The 20388-nt window shown below is 39.9% G+C and overlaps 1 protein-coding gene across 1 annotated transcript in view; it reads left to right on the top strand.

Annotated features, from left to right (window-relative positions):
* The window catches only part of NHSL1 (NHS like 1), a 231222-nt gene that overhangs the window by 176304 nt on the left and 34530 nt on the right, over positions 1-20388 (top strand). The window contains exon 3 of the mRNA XM_081829376.1: positions 14719-14846. Within this exon, the coding sequence (XP_081685502.1) occupies positions 14719-14846 (128 nt within the window). The remainder of the gene's footprint in view (positions 1-14718; positions 14847-20388) is intronic.

Genomic DNA, 20388 nt, shown 5'->3' with positions numbered 1-20388 from the left:
AAAATTTTTCTAAAAAGTGCATCCTGCAGGTGAAGCACTGGGCTGGATATTGTGGCTGAGTCAAAGAGGAATGACGTTGCTGCTTTCCCCGGACGCTTAAAGCTGGCCAGAGAGATAAGATGTATGTGTGAGTAACAAGGTTGATGAGAGTGGTATTACTGAGCCGCACCCCTGCCCCTGGGTGTTACCTTTAAACATCTGATTATGCCTCTCCCTTGTTAAAAATTCCCGAAGAGCTCCTCTCACACAGCTCCTTAGCGTCTAAGAACCTTCTTGATCTGCCTCCTGTTTGTCTAGCCTCATGCCTCCTACCCCTCCACCCATGCTCTTACTGTACTGCTGCGTGTCCTGGTCTTGTCCTTCTTCCTACCGTATCATAATCTTTTACACCAGACCGACGCCCTTTCCCTGGAAGAGTCATCTTGTGGGTGTCTGAGAACCCCACGAGGTTTTCCTGGACTTTCCAGGGCAGGCTCGGGCACGCCTTCTATACTTTCCCATACATTCCCACAAAACCTTACAGGCCTCCATTAAACTGCTTAGTCTGTGCTTCGTAATTGTGTTTACTCATTTATCTCCCTGGACAGCAAGACCGTCGGGAGCAGGACCTGGTCATTTGTGCAACTCCAGCACACAGTCTGGTGCTTAACTTAATGATGTTGACTTTTCAGAGACAAATGGTAATGTTATGAAAAGCTCTTTTTCTATGTTTCGTATTTCAGTGGACTCTAAACACTCTTGTGTTTGTGGGGGTCCTGGAAAGGTCACCTAGAACTCAGGAGAGAGGTGAGGGCCGAAGCCACAGCACAAGGGGTGAAAATGCAGGAGTGAGGAGATGGAGGATGGCGAGAGCACAGGGTTGAGCCTGGAAGGCCTTATTTTAGGGGGCTGGAAAGGAGAAGTTGGCAAAAGAATAGTTGGGGAAGAAGAAAGTCAGGATGGGCAGTCGTCATGAGGCTTGCAGATGGCAAGAGAGTCTGAAGAAAAGCTACTAAACTGGTCATTAGGCCGCCATTGGTGACCTTCAAAAGAGGAGTGTCAAGGAAGGCTTTGGATGTAAGAAGCCAGATTTCATGAGAGAAGAATTATTTTTATAAGCAGAAAAATAATACAAGTAGTATTTTGAGAAACAAGGAAGTAGAATAAATTGATGTCAGCAAAACAAAGAGGGGAAAATATTTTGAGGTGTGTCAAGATAGAGGTAATATTACTACTTGTTTTAAAAACTAGAGCCAATTAAAACATGGTTTAGACAAAAGGAGCCCACGAGGAGGGGGAAAGATCACAGATACCAAGAGAGAATGGGGAGGATGTTCCCTGAGGAGGCAGGAAGCAATAGGCAGTGAACTCAGGGGCACAGGTGGAGGGCAGGTTTCCACCTGTGTCTCCTAGACAGAGAATTGGGAAAAGCTTTGAGATGGAACAAAAGAAATGGTAAAGTTGTTCATTAGATGGTGTCAGAGGCTTAACAGAAATGTGGCCCCCACTCTATTGCTATGGCTTTGGTAAGAAGAATGGCTTCATTTGGTGCTCTTGTTCAGTGCTTGTGAATTTAATGAGGTTGACTTTTCAAAGACAAATGTTCGTGTTATACGTTATTAAAAGTTGTTTTTGTTTTGTTTTGTTTTGTTTTGTTTATGTTTGGTATTTCATTAAACTTCTTTTGGAATTTTTGTCCTTAAGGAAAGTTGCCCAACCTGATGAAACAATGGATCAAGTTCTCTCTTGAGGAAAGAGAAGAGCAGAGACAAAAATGAGGAATTAATAGAATGGAAATGACAGACAAAAGAGATTGTTTAACGTCTCTTGTTGGATTTGAGGGCTCAGGAAATTTTTTATAATACTGTCCCGAGTGCGGTAAGGCCGAAAGAGTAATTCACCCGTGAGTGGGAGGTCCGATGCAAGAGGAAGGGAAAGTGAACAATCATTGCTTTTTCACTAGGTTAAGAGACATGTTGCCTTTTTTTTTAATGGTAAGCAACACACAAAAGATAGAATAGCAAAGACAGTCATTTAAATGATCCAGGTCTTAACAGAGCACTAGGGATTGTTTCAACAAAAGGCTTTTTGTTTTGTTTTTGTGTCCACGGCTAGTCTGCTGTTCCAGCAATTCTATTTTAATTCCTGATAAAGTGAGTAACTTGAGTGGCCTCTATATTTCACTCAGTGCAGCATAAAAATGCTACATTGAAGGCACTGTGGATAAGGTTTGTTATCACCCTCTGTACAACTGAAGTCTCTGGTGTTGGTTTAGAATCTGTGCAGCTATTTGATATTGAGTAACCTTGGTGATGCTCCACTATGGCCAGTGATAGGGCTTTCTCATTCTGAAGTGAAATGAGATCACCTCCCATTTGGCTGCGCTCTGGTGCCACTCCACCAGAATTGGAAAACTCTTCACACACTCCCATTAATCATGGGCACCAGAAAGTGTTCACCTTAATTTCAGTCAGATTCAGTGTTTTGAGTCTCCTTGAATTAATTTGGGTATGTGAAGAGAAGAAGTGTTAAAAACTAGTTTTCTACAATAGCAAATCACCTTTACGAGTAAATCTCTCCATGGTTTGCAATGAAAAATAAAGCTAACAGTTTTATCCAACTGCTTAAGTTTTAATATTTAATTCCTAGTTTTTTGGAGGTTTTAATTCCACTCTCATAGAAATTAACCATAGAGGGACGATATTAGTCAAAATGACCTTTTTAAAACCCTTCCACATAAAGGGAAATTGCCTATGGTGTTTAATGTCAGGAGGGAGACGTTGGTCCTAGGATTGGGAGCGGGGCAGTTATTTCCAATACATGTTTATACATTAGTCACAAAATCATTTCCTGTTTGACTTTGAGCTGATGACACAGTTCATAGTGCATTTTCTCTATGTGGTACTCCACCTTCCCAATCCTGATCGCTTTATTTCCCCAAACCCACTATGTAGATTGAAATGAGGAGTCATTTGGAATTGTGTTAAATATTTAAGCAGATGAATTCTGCAATCTGCTTGTCATTGATTTTCCCCCTCCCTTGGCAAAGAAACCTGTCCATTTCAAAGGCATCCATTCCATCACCATCTCTTGTCTTCTGCCTTAATCCTACCCAAAACTTCTGGGAGCTTTCTCTGGTTCTATCTGACCAGAAATCTTTTGGGTGTTATCCGTAATACAGTTAGTTGTAAATACTGGATTTGATCAGTTTCCCTGAAATTCTACTGAGACTAAATTTCCTTAGATAACCCTGACTGAGCACTGGACATCATCTTCCATACCTCATTTCCTTCCTACCTGTTTTTTCCTCATCTTCTTATTTCCTTAACATATGATTGGGGCCCCTCCCCCATTGAATTCTGTATTGATGCTGGCCCCAGCCCGTACTCCCAGCTGTGCTTAATAAACACTGATGACGTGGCCAGTATAGACGAGGCAGGTCATATGCCTTGGGTTTATTAAGGTGGAAAGCGTGTTCAAGGATAAAGTTCACAGGGGAGAGGAAAGGGACGGCACCCCTATCATGTAATCACAGTACGCTTTCAAGTACTGATCATTCATTCACTTAACGACCTCACTGAGCACCTGCTAGCCACCCGCACAGAGTGAGATCATGCAGGGCTTAGAAGCCATTAGGAGGACGTTGGCTTTCACTTTCAGGGCCTGGGAAGCCGTTGCAGAGGTTTGAACTCAGGAGTGACCTAGTCTGATGCATCGTTTTTTTTAAGTGGCTCAGTCGGGTTCTGCGTTGAAAGTTCACCGCAAGGGGGCCGGGGTGGAAGCAGGAGACTGGGTGGTGATTACCACAGTAATCCGGGGAGAGCTGGTGCTGGCCTGGATCAGGAAGCTTCCTCCTCAGTTGGAGCTCAAGTGGAATGTTAAGTGGGATGTTAAAAGCAAGAACTCCCTGAGCATTTTAAAGGAGGCTTGACAGGCAAGGCATTTCCGCAGTAGCAAAGTTAAAGCTTTTTCTGCAACAAAATAGTATTCTTTAGGAACTACAAGTAGTACCAGAGAGAGCATTTCTCCCCTCTACATTGACCCCTACCCATAAACTAAATTCTTCTTCATCCTTTGTTTCCTGTTGTCCTCTGAAGTTACTCTGTTAGTGAGTGTGGATCATTTGTGACAGAATAAGAGAGATCAACCCTCTTTTTCCCTCGGGCCTTCTCACTTGGAATATGTGGGAAATGTCAACCCATCCTAATTCTATTTCCCTCTTTTCTCATACTGTGGCTCCCAGACCAGCAGCATTAGCATCACTTGGAAATTTACTAGAAATGCAAGTTCTCTGGCCCCACCCCAGGCCTGCTGAATCAAACACTCTGGGAGTGGGCGAGCAATGGGTTCAAGAAGCCCTCCAAGGGATTCTGAGGCACCTTAATATGGAAAACTATGGCTCTGTCAATTGTCATGTGAGCTTGTTTATCAGTCAGCTAAGCTGTAACCCCCTTGAAAGTTGGAACGTAGTCCTTCAGCTCCACTAGCTCATTGCAAGCTAGGATTTGAACATACAGCTGTTCACTCTCAGAGTTTGAGCTCTGGACTGCTGCTATTCTTCTCTCTGGCTGTTAGCAGAAGGTGACTTAAGCAAATTGAAACTCATTCCCTTCAGGGGAGCTCCCTTTTCCTTGACACTTGGGTAACAGTTGGCATATTTTCTGATTGGCCTTCTTTCTTTCTTACCCAGTTAAGCCAATTCTCTAGCACCTGGAACATTTTGTTGTACAAGCACCATTAAGAGAGGAGACATTTGCTTTCCGAACTTTAGAGGGGCTTGGGCTTAGTCATTAAAGCCATATATTTATTCTTTATCCTTTTATGTTTTATGGTGCTTTGGATTCTAAGTATCATTGAAGTGATGATTGGCGAAGAAGTGATCTTAGGGCCCAACTATGCATTTGTTGGAAGATAAATTTGAGTTTACTACTTCATATATAAATAATATGCTTTTATGCCATTATAAGTATTACTGTATAACTACATAAACACTTTTACTCTAAAGAGGGGAGAGGAGGAAAGAACCAGTCATTAGCCTAATATTAAACCAAAGAGCATGTTAATTTGAAATCTGTCACTTAAAATTGCTATCAAATTATCTAGGAAAATATCCATATCAATATCTAAGATCTATATTAAATTCACGGTGTCTTTAAGATTTAACACAGCTTTTCAGCTCACTTGGTAGGCTACAAATAACCAAGGAACTTAAAAACGTTTGACCGTCTATAATCTCTTAATTATTCCAATTTTTGATTCTTAAAAACCGTTTAAATAAATTGAAGTTCAGCTGTTTTGAAGAATTCGCAAGAAAATCCAAATGTATTTTGGGAACATCCAATATGCCTGATTGGCAAGGCAGAATCCAAACCACAGTATGGGAATGATTTTTTCTCAGTGTTGCCAAACCCAATAAATTAATGACCTAGAAGGTAAATCCCTTCTGTTTTAAAATGCATTTTGTTTTAATTATCTTAAGAAAATAAATTCTGTAATGTTTACAAAGCGTAATATTTAAGTGCAGGAAAGTTTTCCTGTGTACTTACTTGAAAGTTCAAATTAAATTAGCTGTGTAATACCCAATACAGCTGTTGGACTAGAACTGATTTTCTTAGCATACATGTTTATAGTCTTATGTGTTCTCAGTGCTCTGTTCCTGGAAAAAGATATATAATAGAACTGGCCTTTTACCCTGTTGTTGATAATCTGGTGGATAAGTAACTGGGATAGAAGTTTGAAAACCTGGACCTTCCAGAAACTTTAGACCTGGGTTTCATAATCCATAAGACACAGATAAGATCTGTTCTCCTTCAGTTCCTACAGAAATACTTGAAACACAAATCAAATAATGATGGCCAAGGGCTTTCAGTTTAGAAAATAATTCATTTATTTAGTGTCAGTGGTAATGACTTTAAAAATCAGTGATCTGAAAAAGACCTTTTTTAGACTATGGTTCATCGTAGGACATTCTCACTGAAGCAGCACCTTACGACCATTATTTTTATAATTAATTTTGGAAGTGGAGTCCTCCCAATTTCAATGACCTTGAATTACAGTAGGAGGATTATGAAAGATTTAATACTGTTAAAAAGAAACCACATTCAGATTGTAAAATACGGTGCATCAGGAATGCTCTGCTGTTGTGAAATGCCAAAATTGTGCTTTTAATTTGAATGTTTCACAGCTTTCCCAGCAGTTCCTACCTGCACACACCCAACACTACCCATAGGACCAGAAGAATGACAAATTACCTTCTTAATTGATCCTTCTGGCTTTTACTACGGCAGCACTTGTTTCAGATTCTTTCTTTATCATTCCTTCCCCTCCTGGCGGGAGTTATACCAGGCAGTGGTAAAAACGTCCATGTAACTTGTACTATAGCATCACTGAATGATTGGCTTTCTCCTCCTTTAGGTAACAGTCAAACTCCTTTTGTGGTTTATTTGGAATTTATGTGTCTGGGTAGTTTTTCAGCTGAGTCCTAGCATCTTAGGGAAGTGGGCAGGCAGGAAGAAGGTGATAAATGCAAGTGAGATCATGTCACTTCTCTGCTCCAAGTCCCCACAGGCTGTCCCTCAGCTTCATGATGGAAGCCAGAGTCCTTCCAACCCTCAAGGCCCTAAGTAGTCAGTCCCTCCTTTACCTGTCCAGCTGCATCTCCTACTATTCTCACCCCAAACTTTTCTCCAGCTCTTTCTCAGGGTGATGGGAACCTACTTTCCTTGCTCAGATATCACTCAGTGAGGCCCTCTCCAAATGCCATTCCCTGTTCCTTTCTTCGCTTTGTTTTTCTCTTAGCACTTAGGCCCTTCTAACATACTACATAGTTTACTGTTTTTTTCTGTTTGTTGTCTGTGCTTTCATTAGAACATAAGCTCCACGAGGACAGGAATTTTTGTTCTGTTCCCTGTAGAAGCTTCTGTGCCTCTCAGAGTACTTGGCAGGTGGTAGATGCTTCATAAATATTTGTGAATTAATGGTTAAATCTGGGATGGGGATGCTTTGCCTTGGAGTCATAATACATGAGCTACCGAGGAGAAAGAATTGGCTTAGGAACTGAGGACTTTTTGTAACTCTGATTCTGCCTCTTTGCCAGTAGATGCTACCTTACCTCCCACTCCTTCTCTTTGCTATTCTTTCTTGAAGAACATCAGTTGAACCTCTATACTGTGTGAGGCACGCCAGAGGTTCTGAGGAATATGCAATATGGCTTAACAGTATTGAAAAATTCAGGCTAGCATGGGAGGCTGGAGTGACTAGGGAAGGCTTTGTGGAAGATAGGATTTGAGGTAAGCCTCAAAGGCGGGCAGCATTTGGATTAAGCTGTCCTGAAGGAGCACAGTAAGGTGAGCTCCCCATAAACATGGTGGCCGCCGCTACAGGCCAGTAGGACCTACGCTGCTATCACTTGCAAGGATTTGGGAAGTGATGATGGTAATACACAGGCTGTGTTAATGTGTATAATTAATATAATTTAAGAACTTATAAAATAAATTCCAGAAGGGAATCAAAGGATTTTCTTTTCCATCTTAAAATGCTGAGTCTGCTGATGTTTTCATTACTTCTGTGAGAGACATAGTATTTTCACCTATAGACCCGCTTTGCCCTTAAGGAAAAGAGACTTGCCCTAATCTTAATTTCGAAAGACCTTAAGTATCAGTATTCCTTAAGATAAACATTTACTGACTTATTTCATTTCATACTCATTTTTTAATTTTTTTTTATTATTATTTTTTAAAATATTTTGTTTATTTATTTGACAGAGAGAGAGACACAGCAAGAGAGGGAACACAAGCGGGGGGAGTGGGAGAGGGAGAAGCAGGCTTCCCGCCGAGCAGGGAGCCCGATGTGGGACTCGATCCCAGGACCCTGGGATCATGACCTGAGCCGAAGGCAGCCGCTTAACTGACTGAGCCACCCAGGTGCCCCATACTCATCTTTTTAATGAAAATGTAAATGTAGAGGAAAAAAAACTGTAATAGAGCTAGTTTAACCTCTTTTCTTTCTAGGAAAGATCTTAAGGGCACTAAACCCCCAAACCAAAAGCATTGATTTGCTAGATAAAGGCTAGTGTTCTTTTATACATTAAGTGTGGTCCCAAGAGGAGTGGAGGGGGGTAGTTGCTCACCACAGCACTGTAGTCGGCTGTGAGTTGTTAACTTCAGGAAAGATCACCAGTTCTGGGGCCAGAGTGCCTGGATTCTGATGTTGGCTCTGTCACTTGGAGCAAGTTTCTTTTTGTTTCTCAAAGTTTTTGTATGCAGAATGTGGAACAGCACAGTCCACATCTCTCCGGGTCATTGTGAGGAGGAAATGACTCCGCGTGTGTGTGAAGTGCCAGTCGGAACAGTGCTGTATTCGTCCGGAGCCCCTCATCACAGGTCCTATGCAACAGTGACTGCTTTGTCTGCTGAGAGCCGTTACCACATCCTGCCTTTCCCACCACAGAGGGTAACTCAGGACCTTAGACATGAGTCCCTGAAGCCCAGAGTCGCACAGTTCTTCAGAGAACAGAGCACTCAGAAATACTTGTTGAAATATTTGTCTCATGACAGCTTCCCATATGGAGTAATGTCCCAGCCTTAACAGAGGTGGAATCTGAATTTCCAGCAGGTTAAAATGTTGTCCCCTAGACCTCACAGGTAGAGAGTGGGGCTGGGTCCATCTTGATTCCAGACACTCAACTGCTCCTCCGTGTGGAGTCCTTCCCAATGGTTAACTCCCTGTTCCAACAACGCAGAGAGTAGCTTTTCATTGCCCTTGCAAATTCCACATCAAAAGCCTCTCGACCTCATTCAAGAAGGATTGGAAGTAAACATTAAATAAGTGTACTGAGGATCTGGAAAGTCTTCAATTCAGTGTTGGCTCTCCGTTTGGAAGAGTCATTGGAGCAGTTTTGAATAGTTGCATTTTCCCCCTTGCTCATGAGGTAGGGTTGTCCTTTCTTGTCCCCTCTGAAGTTAGATATGGTCATATGGCTTGTTTTGTCCAAAGAAATGGGACTCAGGACACCAGGGGTTATTTTAGGCAGAAGGTTCGGGAGGCACCACATTCCCATCGTGCTGCCATGTGAGCAGTTAGCACAGGTCCTTCCCTCTTTCTGGTTCCCAAGGGACTGTGGCTGGCAGGCCCCTGCTAGTTCTGCTTGTACCAGGAGAATGTGCGGCAAAGATTCCTCTAGTTTCTTAAGTCACTGAGGTTTTGGAACTGTTTGTAACTGCCACGTATTCTAGCTCATTTTGATTGATTCAGTAAATTTAAAAGCAAAACATGGAAAGTGGAAATTTATCAAGGATTTCCAGCAGAGAAAATTATTTTGAAAATAACTCTTTAAAGCATCCTGGAGTAGACTCTCTTAACATGTCTAACATATTAACATGAAAAGCCTAACGAATAGCCAAATGCATGAAGGTTTGGAGGCCAAGGCAAGTTTAAATTCAGAAGATGGTTAGATCACCATCCAGCGGTATGACATTGTTTTTTTTTCTTCTATATTTAAAACTTTGGTCTACCAAGGAATGTTTGCCCACTGTTCTTGTGCTAAAGAAAATAGTTTGACATGACAGGGAAGAGGAGGAAATTTGTGGTTGGGAAACCAGAGGACACAACGAACAGTGATACCTTTATCCAAGCAGGACTGTGAGAACAATAGCTCGGTTTTACTCCAAATTTCTGTTGCAAGAGGAGTATAATCTTCTGTTACACGGAGTATCTCGTTTCTAGCCTGTAGCTGCTGCCATAACTGGCTTTAAATTATGCTTTGCCTTGCAGTTACTCTCAGTGTAGTGTTGGAAAAGTCTTTGTTTATTCGTGATGGCTTGCACCTACTTATATCTCACTCTTCAGACAAACCCCGTTTAATGAACAAAGCCATGGTTTTAGAAACTGAGAGCTGTTGGAACTTGACAAGAGATTTTCCTAGATTTTCCCTAGAGTTGGAATAAGATAAGAGACAATGGAATTTGATGACTGTACTAGATTTCAGAAAATGGTCATCCACCATAAATGTATGCTGCCTACTTTTCATCTTAGACCCAGCATCTTATTTCATGGACATAGTACTATTTTAAACATTCCTGTGATCAAGCTTCATTGTGGAAAAAAGAGGCATTGTCTTTTAAACTAGACTCAAAAGGTGATGGTAGAAGTACTGACAGTTGCCAGATTTTTCATAGTTTTATGGATAATTTGCAACATTTTGGTCTTTTAAGACTTAACATGTATCAAGTCATTTTAGCTATTTTTAATATTGCCAAAAACATCAGAACTAATATCACCTTTAGAGATGATCCAGCCCAGCAGCCCCTCCTTATTTTCTAGCAAGGAATCATTTCAAAACACAACCTCACATGGTAACTGCTCCCAGTATGTAAAAAGATTTTCAATATTTTAAAATGTTGTCATTTTAAACTTACACTTCTTATAGGGTCAATTAGTTAGGGATAAAGACTAATTTGACTTAGTTTAAAACGGCCTTGGCTTGAGGGGCCTGGCTGGCTCAGTGGGTAGAGTGTGTGTGTAACTCTTGATCTAGGGCTTGTTGAGTTCGATCCTTACATTAGGTATAGAGATTACTTAAAAATAAAATATTTGAAAAAAATTAAAAAGTAAATAAAAGGGGCCTTCATTTTGTATTTTGTTTTGTTTGTCAAGTATTTGAAAACAATTGAATTATAAGTAGCTACAAGTGGTAACAGTTTTTGTTTTTGTGTGAATGTGTGGCTGACTGCATTTCATTTTTTATTTTTTATTTCAAGTATAATTAAAATACAGTGTTACATTAGTTTTAAGTGTACAATATAATGATTCAGCAACTCTGTACATTACTTCAGTGCTCATCACAATAGATGTACTCTTAATTCCTTCATCTGTTTTACCCATCCCAACCCATCTCCCCTCTGGCAACTCCCAGTTTGTTCTCTATATTTAAGTCTGTTTTTTTGTTTTTCTCTTTGATTCTTTGTTCAATTATTTTTTTCTTTTTTTTTTTTAAAGATTTTATTTATTTATTTGACAGGGAGAGAGACAGCGAGAGAGGGAACACGGCAGGGTGAGTGGGAGAGGGAGAAGCAGACCTCCTGCCAGGCAGGGAGCCTGATGTAGGGCTCGATCCCAGGACCCCGGGATCATGACCCGAGCCAAAGGTAGACACTTAATGACTAAGCCACCCAGGCACCCCCATTTGTTTTGTTTCTTAAATTCCACATATAGGGGCTGTTTTCTACAGTGGCTGCACCAGTTTGCATTTTGCAGTTTGCATTCCCACCAACAGTGCATGCAGGTTCCTTTTTCTGCATGTCCTTGCCAACACTCATTGTTTCTTGAGTTTTGATTTTAGCCATTCTGACAGGTGTGAAGTAATATCTCATTGTAATTTTGATTTGCATTTCCTTGATGATGAGTGATGTTGAGCATCTTTCTGTGTGTCTGTCCATCTATGTCTTCTTTGGAAAAATGTCTGTATGTGTCCTCTGCCCATTTTTAATTGGATAATATTTGGGGGTTTCTGTTGAATTATATAAGTTCTTTATATATTTTGGATATTAACCACTTACCAGTCATATCATTTACAAACATCTCCCATTCAGTAGGTTGCCTTTTTGTTTTGTTGACGGTTTCCTTCACTGTGCAAAAGCTTTTTATTTTGATGTACTCCCAAAAGTTTAATTTTGCATTTTTTCCCTTGCCAGAGGAGACATATCTAGAAAAATGTTTTTATGGCCAATGTCAAAGAAATTGCTGCCGAAGTTTTCTTCTAGGAATTTTATGATTTCAGGTCTCACAGTTAGGTCTTTAATCCATTTTGAGTTTATTTTTGCGTGTGGTGTAAGAAAGTGGTCCCGTTTCATTCTTTTGCACGTAGCTGTCCAGTTTTCCCAGCACCATTTGTTAAAGAGACTCTTTTTCCCATTGTATATTCTTGCCTCCTTTGTCAAGGATTAACTGACCATGAAAGTATGGGTTTGTTTCTGTACTGTCTATCCTGTTCCGTTGATCTATATGTCTACTTTTGTGCCAGTACCATACTGTTTTGATTGCTATAGCTTTGTCGTATATCTTGAAATCTGGGATTGTGATACTTCCAGTTTTGTTCTTCTTTTTCAAGATTGCTTTGGCTCTTTGGGGTCTTTTGTAGTTCCATGCAAATTTTAGGATTATTTGTTCTGTGAAAAATGCTATTGGTATTTTGAAAGGGGATGAATTAAATCTGTAGGTTGCTTTGGGTAGTATAGACTTTTTTTTTTTTTTTTAACAATATTGGTTCTCCCAATTCATGAGCATGGAATATCTGTCCATTTGTTTGTGTCCTCTTCACTTTCTCATCAGTGTTTTATTGTTTTCAGAGTACAGGTCTTTCATGAACTTGATTAAGTTTATTCCTAGGTATTTTATTCTTTTTTGGTGCACTGTAAATGGGATTGTTTTCTTAATTTCTTTTTCTGCTACTTCCTCATTAGTGTATAGAATGTTGTAACAGATTTCTGACTATTAATTTTGTATCCTGTGACTTAATTCATTTATCAGTTCTAGTAGTTTTTTGGTGTAGAATTTAGGGCTTTCTATATATAGTACCATGTTTTCTGCAAACAGGGAAAGTTTTACTTCTTCTTTACCATTTTGGATGCTTTTTATTTCTTTTTCTTGTCTGATTGCTGTGGCAAGGACTTCCAGTACTATGTTGAATAAAAGTGGACATTCTTGTCTTGTTCCTGACCTTAGAGGAAAAACTGTCAGTTTTTCACCATTAAGTATGATGTTAACTGTGGGTTTTTCACATATGGCCTATATTATGTTGAGGTATGTTCCTTTTAAAGTGGTAACAGTTTTTATTGGTTTGTTATACAGGATTCACCCTGAGTCCTTAGGAGACTATAGTTCATAGGACAACAGAAAAGTTAATTTGCAACACCAAATTACATTTAATGAAATGTAAAGTGAGTATTTTTTTCAACCTAACTTTAAGGTAATTAAGATAAAATCAAATATTTACAGAAACCCCAAACTTTTCACATAACACTGAAAACTACTAATCATGCTTTATGTAATGTTCTCTCTGTAGGACAGTATAATTCTGTTTTATTTAAATTTTTTAGAGAAATCATAAATATTGGAGAAATGGGAAGATATTTCTCACTGGAAAGGGTTATATTATTATGAGTAAATCCTCATTAAAAAATAAGCTGTGTTCTGGAAATTTCAGAATTAAAAAAAAAAAATCTTTCCATTTTACGCAATATTAAGAGTGGTTGACAGACGAGCCCACGAACTAGTTAGCCCCTAAGTAACTGAAGTAATAGTAATTAGCTGTCTTGTGATTATGCAATGCATTTTTTAAAGTTAGTTTGGCATTCTGAAAGCTTCTCATGACTATTTCCTGTGGTTTTTAAAAATCTGATTTGCGGTTCTGGATCGGAAACTCTCTACTCACTCCCACTGTGAGGTAGCAAAGGAGAGTAAGGACTTTTTTCCCCCAGTTGGAGAATTTTTATCCTTTCACTTAAGTGACTGTTCATCTCCTCTCTGAGGGAGATTCATAGATCCTAGTGTTACAAAGGCACTCTGAAGATGCCCTACTTTAGTTCTGTGCCATTAGGTGCATGGTTTTTTCAAGCTGGGCAAAGAGTAAACTCTTCCAAAACCAAACACATTTCATACTCCTTTAGCAAGCTGGACATTTAAAGGTACCCTGTGGTGAGTGAACGCTTTTGCAAGGCAAATGCTTCTCTAAGGTGCTGTCTGGGTAATAGGAAATCTCCTGGGGCTTTAAAAAGCCATCAGTACTTTTCTTGCTGCACTTGCCCCCACTGATCCGAGTAATTAGCACGGTGGTTCCTCCTTGAAGAGAGTCACTAGTCTCTAAGCAGCCAGTGGCCCCAGCCCCTCTGTGAAGCAAGCACCCTCCTCCTAGTTTCCTTCCACCCTCTGGTGCCAGGTATTTCTATGTAGACTGGCAGACGTCTCAGACTGCCACCTGGCCTCACTAAATTCCACTCAATGATTATAGCCTGTTTGGCATCAAAGTTAAGTTGAGAACTAAAAATAAAATGAGGGCATTGTTATCCATGATTTCTTATGTCACTTCCAGCTGATGAGTCTAGGAAAGAAGCATAGCATGAGAATTGCTTGTATTTTTTGATGAGGAGTTATATATTTGCTGTATATCAAAAATTATACTAATTAAGACCCTGGGTTTAAATTCTGAGTCCATTACTTATCAGCATAACATTACTGAGCAAATAATTTAATTACCTTAAACCTGACTCAGAGGGCTGTTGTGAAGTCTAAAGGAAATCCCGTTAAAATAGATGAACAGGGTATATAATGTGTAATCAGTGTTTTAGTAATTCTTTGTTTTTTTTCTTTTTTAAGATTCTGTTTATGTATGTATGTATGTATGTATATATGTATGTTAGAGAGCGCGCAAGTGAGGGAGGAGCAGAGGGAGAGGAAGAGAAAGAATCTCAAGCCAACTTCATGCTGAGCGTGGAGCCCGATGCGGGGCTCTGTCTCACCACCCTAAGATCATGACCTGAGCCAAAATCAAGAGTTGGATGCTTAAACTGACTAAGCCACCCAGGCGCCCCTCTTAGTTGTTTTTATCATCATTTTCATTATTAATAGTATTTCTTTGAAATCTTATATCTAGGCAAATATTACTAGAAAAGGTAAAGAAAGAGAAGTAAACAAATCCTGGTTTTTAATGCCCTTTCTCCCCTCCCTGGCCTGTATCCTCTGTAGAATGTGACAAACTGAGGCGGGATGGCTACCGAAGTTCTCAGTACTACTCCCAGGGGCCCACCTTTGCAGCCAATGCCAGCCCACTCTGCGATGATTATCAAGATGAAGATGAAGAAACTGATCAAAAGGTAAGGCTTCCCAACTCAACATGGGATCCTGAATTGGGTCCCAGAACAGAAAAAGGACGTAAGTTGAAAAACTGGTGAAATCAGAATAAAATCTGGTTTAAGTTAATAATGTTATCCCAAATTAATTTCTTCATTTTGACAAAGGTGCCATGATTACATAACTCGTCAACATTATGAGAAGCTAGGTAAAGGGTTCACAAGGAATTCTCAGTGTTACCATTGCAACTTTTCTGCAAGTCTAGAATTAGTCTAAAATATGTTTAAAAAGGTAAGATCAGGATTCAAGGAATTCATTAGAGGGTCACAATCAGTATATTAGTGCATTTTGAATATTCTCTTTTGGATAGAAAAAATGAAAGTCTTACTTTTGTTGTTTTGGTTTTTTCGTATGACCAAGAACCCAGTCAAATTCCAAAAAAAAAAAAAAAAGAGCTCTAAGTAAAATAGGCAAATGCCACTGTTTCACCAAGTGGTCAGTGTTTTTCAGAAAAATTGAACAGAGGCAGCACTTTAATATTACAGCACAGGTCAATTCACTGTAGAGATGCTGTTTCATATGTGCAGTTCTTTTTCTCATGCCATCTTTTAGGATGCAAAGTACTTAAGAGAAATATGTTTTCTCAGGAATAGATGCCCATGAAAGAATAAAAAGGTAGGGAGATTTTGACTTACATGGTTTTTTTTTTTTTTTCATTTTATTTAGTACTATTGACTTAAAGTTTGATGGACATGTTTTGGGTTAGAAACCATTTTTAATTAATCTAAGAAATGTCAGCAGAATTAGGTCAATATATAAATGTGCTATTGTTTAGAGAACATTATTCAAAATTTGTTGTCCATCCTCAAATAAATAACATCAGAGAAAAGGGTGGAAGTGTTAACAGTTAATCAAAAGTGGGAGATTACTACCATAATGTTTTAGTATTCTGATGAAGATGGGACCCCAGGTGCTTTTTTTGTTTGTTGAGAATGTTTTTTCCTGTTTCTTTAAAAATACTTTCACACATTAGTGAGTCCTTGGGACTCAAAATACACAAATAAGTTCTCTTACAGTAATAGGAAAAGCAGCTACTTCAAAATTGATCTGGTTTTTAATTTTAAAACCTTTATTTTTTTCTCATTGACGTGAGTAAGGAAAATAGAAATTAGAAGATGATTTATGTAGTGAGGATTTTGTTCTGTTCTTATTTTAAAATTTTTTCAGCCTTACTGAAATTATAATTGACAAATAAAATTGTATATATTTAAAGTGTGATGATATGACATATGTATATGATTTTTTTAAAGATTTTATTTATTTATTTGAGAGAGAGAGCGTGAACAAGAGAGCACAAGTGGCAGAGGGAGGGGCAGAGGGAGAGGGAGAAGCAGAGTCCTCACTGAGCAGGGAGCCCAGGACCCTGGGATCATGACCTGAGCCAAAGGCAGGTGCTTAACCGACTGAGCCACCCAGGCACCCCTGACATACATATATGATTAACACATCTATCACCTCACTTAGTTACCTTTCCTTTGCATGTGGTAAAAATGCTTAAATTTTACTCTCTTAGCAGATTTTAAGTACACAACACAATAGTGTTAATTGTAGTCACCATGCTGTGCATTAGATTCCCAGACCTTATTCAACTTCTAACTGAAGGCTTGTACCCTTTTTGACTGGCATCTCCCCAGATTCCCCACCCGTGAGATTTGTCTTTCTTTATCCAGATACACTTCAACTTTTAATGATGCTAAGAGGAGGAAAATTGAGTTTGTAATGGGACCCAGTTATTAGACAGAGGTGGTTTGCCTGCAACGTGATTGTGTAAGTTTTGAGTATCCAAGAGTATAGAGTCCCCTGGTGGCAAATTGACATTACTGAGACAACATCCAAAGGCCTTCTGGAAAGTGGAATTGTAGTTTCTAAATTCTCAGATAGCTGTTTACTTACCATGATGCTCCCATCTGAGGGAAGTCTTTTCTCTGTGGACTAGTTTCTATCCCTCTGCTCATTGCACTGGGCCCCTCCAAGTAGCCCTCTCCCAAGTGTGTGGAGAAAATAAAAAATCCTCAGCCCCGAGAAGACAAGGCTCCTGTCACATTGAAAATGAGTCAGCAGATAATAATGATATGGAAAAGAATATATACGTAAATGTCATCCTTTATATGATGGGACATGACATATGACATATCCTATTAAACACACGAAGTACTGTAGTGTCACTTGGTAGCACTGGGATTCACTAGAGCAGAAACCAGAGTTGGTTGTGGAACCTTAGATCTCTTCTTGGGGCCAAATGGTTCTGTAAAATGGAGGCTTAGGAGTAGTGCAAGTAGAGGAGTAGTGGAGGCCTTTGCTTGTGTGTGTGCTGGGAGCATGAACTGTTTCAGGGGCTCCCTGAAAACCCCCTCTGGGTTACAGGCTCAATCGCCATGTCTGGACTCATGGCCTTCCTATATTTGGACCCTCATAAAAGCACAGAGCTGCTTTCAAATCTTACCTTCCTTTACTGCCATATGTCCTTGGGTGAAACTGTTTTTGAAATCCTTAGAATATACTGTTAGTGATATTTATTTATTTATTTTTTTAATTTTTTTTTTTTTTTAAGATTTTTATTCATTTGCGAGAGAGAGAATGAGAGACAGAGAGCATGAGAGGGAGGAGGGTCAGAGGGAGAAGCAGACCCCCAGCTGAGCAGGGAGCCCGATGCGGGACTCGATCCCGGGACTCCAGGATCATGACCTGAGCCGAAGGCAGTCGCTTAACCAACTGAGCAACCCAGGCGCCCCTGTTAGTGATATTTAAAGGGAACTTTTTTTTCTTAAATATATAGAACCAAGTTGAAGTATGTTCAAAATTTTTTCAGTTATCAGGCCTGAATGTCTTCTCAGTGTAAGAAATTTTTTCAGAATAAAATAAATATCAAATTATATAATGTATTAACTATGGATGATTATATCTTAATTAAACATCAACTAACAAACTCTTCTGTCATGTTAATGAACTAACTTCCTTCCTTCCCTCCCGCCCTCCCATCTCTTTCTCAGTTAGGCTACATCATTCAGTGTTGCATTCACTTCTGTAATTTCTTGGTTCCATGGAGCATCAAAAAAAATGACTTGCCTCTCACTGTTGCACATCCCATTTGATGATATTGGAGCACATTCTCCATCTCTTTGTTTATTCATAGCTATTGGATTAATTACAGTGTTCTCCACCAGACCATATGCTTTTTTTTTTTTTTTAATTAACTACATGTAAGTCAACAAGACCTAGTACTGCTTTCAGTGACAAAAGCCCTGAAATTGGTGTGGAAATTAACTTTTATAGGTCATTGTGCTTTTTCTACCACTTCTTATGGGTCCTTCACCCCACCTAGTGCTAAAGTATCTTCCAGTCAAGGAGGATTCATTTGTGTGCACCCCACACAGTGCTTAGTGCATGACGGGCTACGTAGCTGGCTCATTCTTAAACAGTTATTTCCAGAACAATTACTAAGTACATACCCTGAATCAGGAGTCTTTATTAAAAATCTCTGTGACCATCCCCTCACTGCTCACCATATCATGATGATGCACTGATGTCTCCATACAGTGCGGCCATCACTGGTAGTCATTTGGACGTATTCCATTATCCCTCCTCAATGTGTTCCTAAACAGAACTACTTTAAGCACAGACTTGTAAATTCATTTTCAAGTTAAGTATTTATTATGCAGGTCCTGTGTGCCAGGAACTATTCTGGGTGCTGAAGACGTAACAATGAAGCAAACAGAAGAAATCCTTGCCCTTGATAGTGGTTGATCTGACAGTGAGACATGAGTAAATAAGCAGTGATGCTATATTAGAAAGTGATATGCACTCTGGAGGAAAATAAAGCAGAATGAGAGAGAGGGGAGGTTTCCATTTTAAATTAAAAGGGCAGGCCTTCCTGAGCAAAGAGGTGATTGGGATTAAAAGAATGAGCCAGGCAGCAAATCTTGGAGAACATTCCATGAAGTAGAGTAGCTGGTGCAATAAATGTTTCTTAAGAATTTATGCCATATACCCAGATATTGCAAAATGCGATGGATAATAAGGTATCTGTATGTGCCTCAAGGAAATTACAGCTCTCTGGTAGGGAGAACTAGCCAGAATAAAAAGGGTTTTACATATTACCTGCTACAATAAGTGTTTATCATATAGTAACATGTGAAAGTGAAATTCTTCTCACTTGGGCATTCAGGAAGTGGGGCAGGGCTGGGGAGAGGGTAAGATATGTAAGAAGGAGAGTCACAAGGCTGTTGCAATGGGCAAGACATACCAAGGACTAGACCAAAAGAATGGCTGTGTCAGTGGTGAGAAAAGGAGAATCTAAGTGATGAAATTCAGAGCGGGTGGCATCCCGGGAGTTAGGAGAAGCATTTCACATCTTAGCTCTGCCACTTGTTGGGTTTCTTTGGATGTATCACTTGGGCCTTCCAGGCACTCATTTCCATATCTAGAAAGTGGGGAGTGGAGTAAGATTACTCTCTCAGATCTTTTTGAAAGTCTGCTCATTCATTCATTGACTCAACAGATATTTATGCAGGATCTCCAACAAACCAAGCATCATCATGGGTTCTGCAGACCCATCAAGTGAAAAAGACAAAGTCCCTTTTATCAGAGGGAAAACAAGAGTGAACAGATAAATATAACACAAAGTCGTGATACATATTATAAAGAAAAATGAAACAGTAGTAAGGAGGGTTTTAGAGTGACAGGGCTGCTATTTTTAGATTGAGTGTTCAAGAAGGGCTCTCTGAGCGTGTCATTAGAGCAGACCTCAGAATGAAGAGTAGGAACACTGCATGTGACTGTCTTTGGGAAGAGCTTTCTGGGAGGAAGAGCTAGTAAGTGCAAAGGCCTGGAGATAGTAGTATGGTTATCCTGTGGGGGAAATAGCCAGAACCACCGGATTGGGCATGGTGAGGACTTTGGATTTGTTGTTCCTGGGTGAGAGGTGGAGGCCCTGGAGGAACTGAGGTGGAGAGTAGCATGATCTGATTTACTATTTAATGCAACATGGCCACTGGTTGGAGACAGGACCGTGGAGAGTTGAAGATGGAAGTAGAGTGACAAGTCCCTAGGCCATTGCAGTAATCCTGGCAAAGATACAGATGATGAGGGCTGGGACCAGGGTGGCATTGATAGAGATTCTAGCTTTATTTTATTTATTTATTTTTAAAGATTTTATTTATTCATTTGAGACAGAGAGAGAGAGACAGAGCACAAACGGGGAGAGGCAGAGGGAGAGGGAGAAGCAGACTCCCCACTGAGCAGGAAGCCCGACTGGGGACTGGATCCCAGGACCCTGAGATCATGACTTGAGCCAAAGGCAGACGCTTAACCATCTGAGCCACCCAGGTACCCCAATTCTAGCTTTATTTTTAAAAGTGGATCCAACAGTCCAACAGTACATTAAAAGGATTATTCACCGCGACCAAGTGGGATTTATTCCTGGGCTGCAAGGTTGGTTCAACATCTGCAAATCAATCAGTGTGATACAATACCTTAATAAAAGAAAGAACAAGAACCATATGATCC

This window comes from Leptonychotes weddellii, chromosome 8 (genome assembly GCF_054177405.1).
Source record: "Leptonychotes weddellii isolate Sample4059 chromosome 8, ASM5417740v2, whole genome shotgun sequence".
Taxonomy (NCBI): domain Eukaryota; kingdom Metazoa; phylum Chordata; class Mammalia; order Carnivora; family Phocidae; genus Leptonychotes; species Leptonychotes weddellii.
This window is presented reverse-complemented; position numbering and strand designations above follow the sequence as displayed.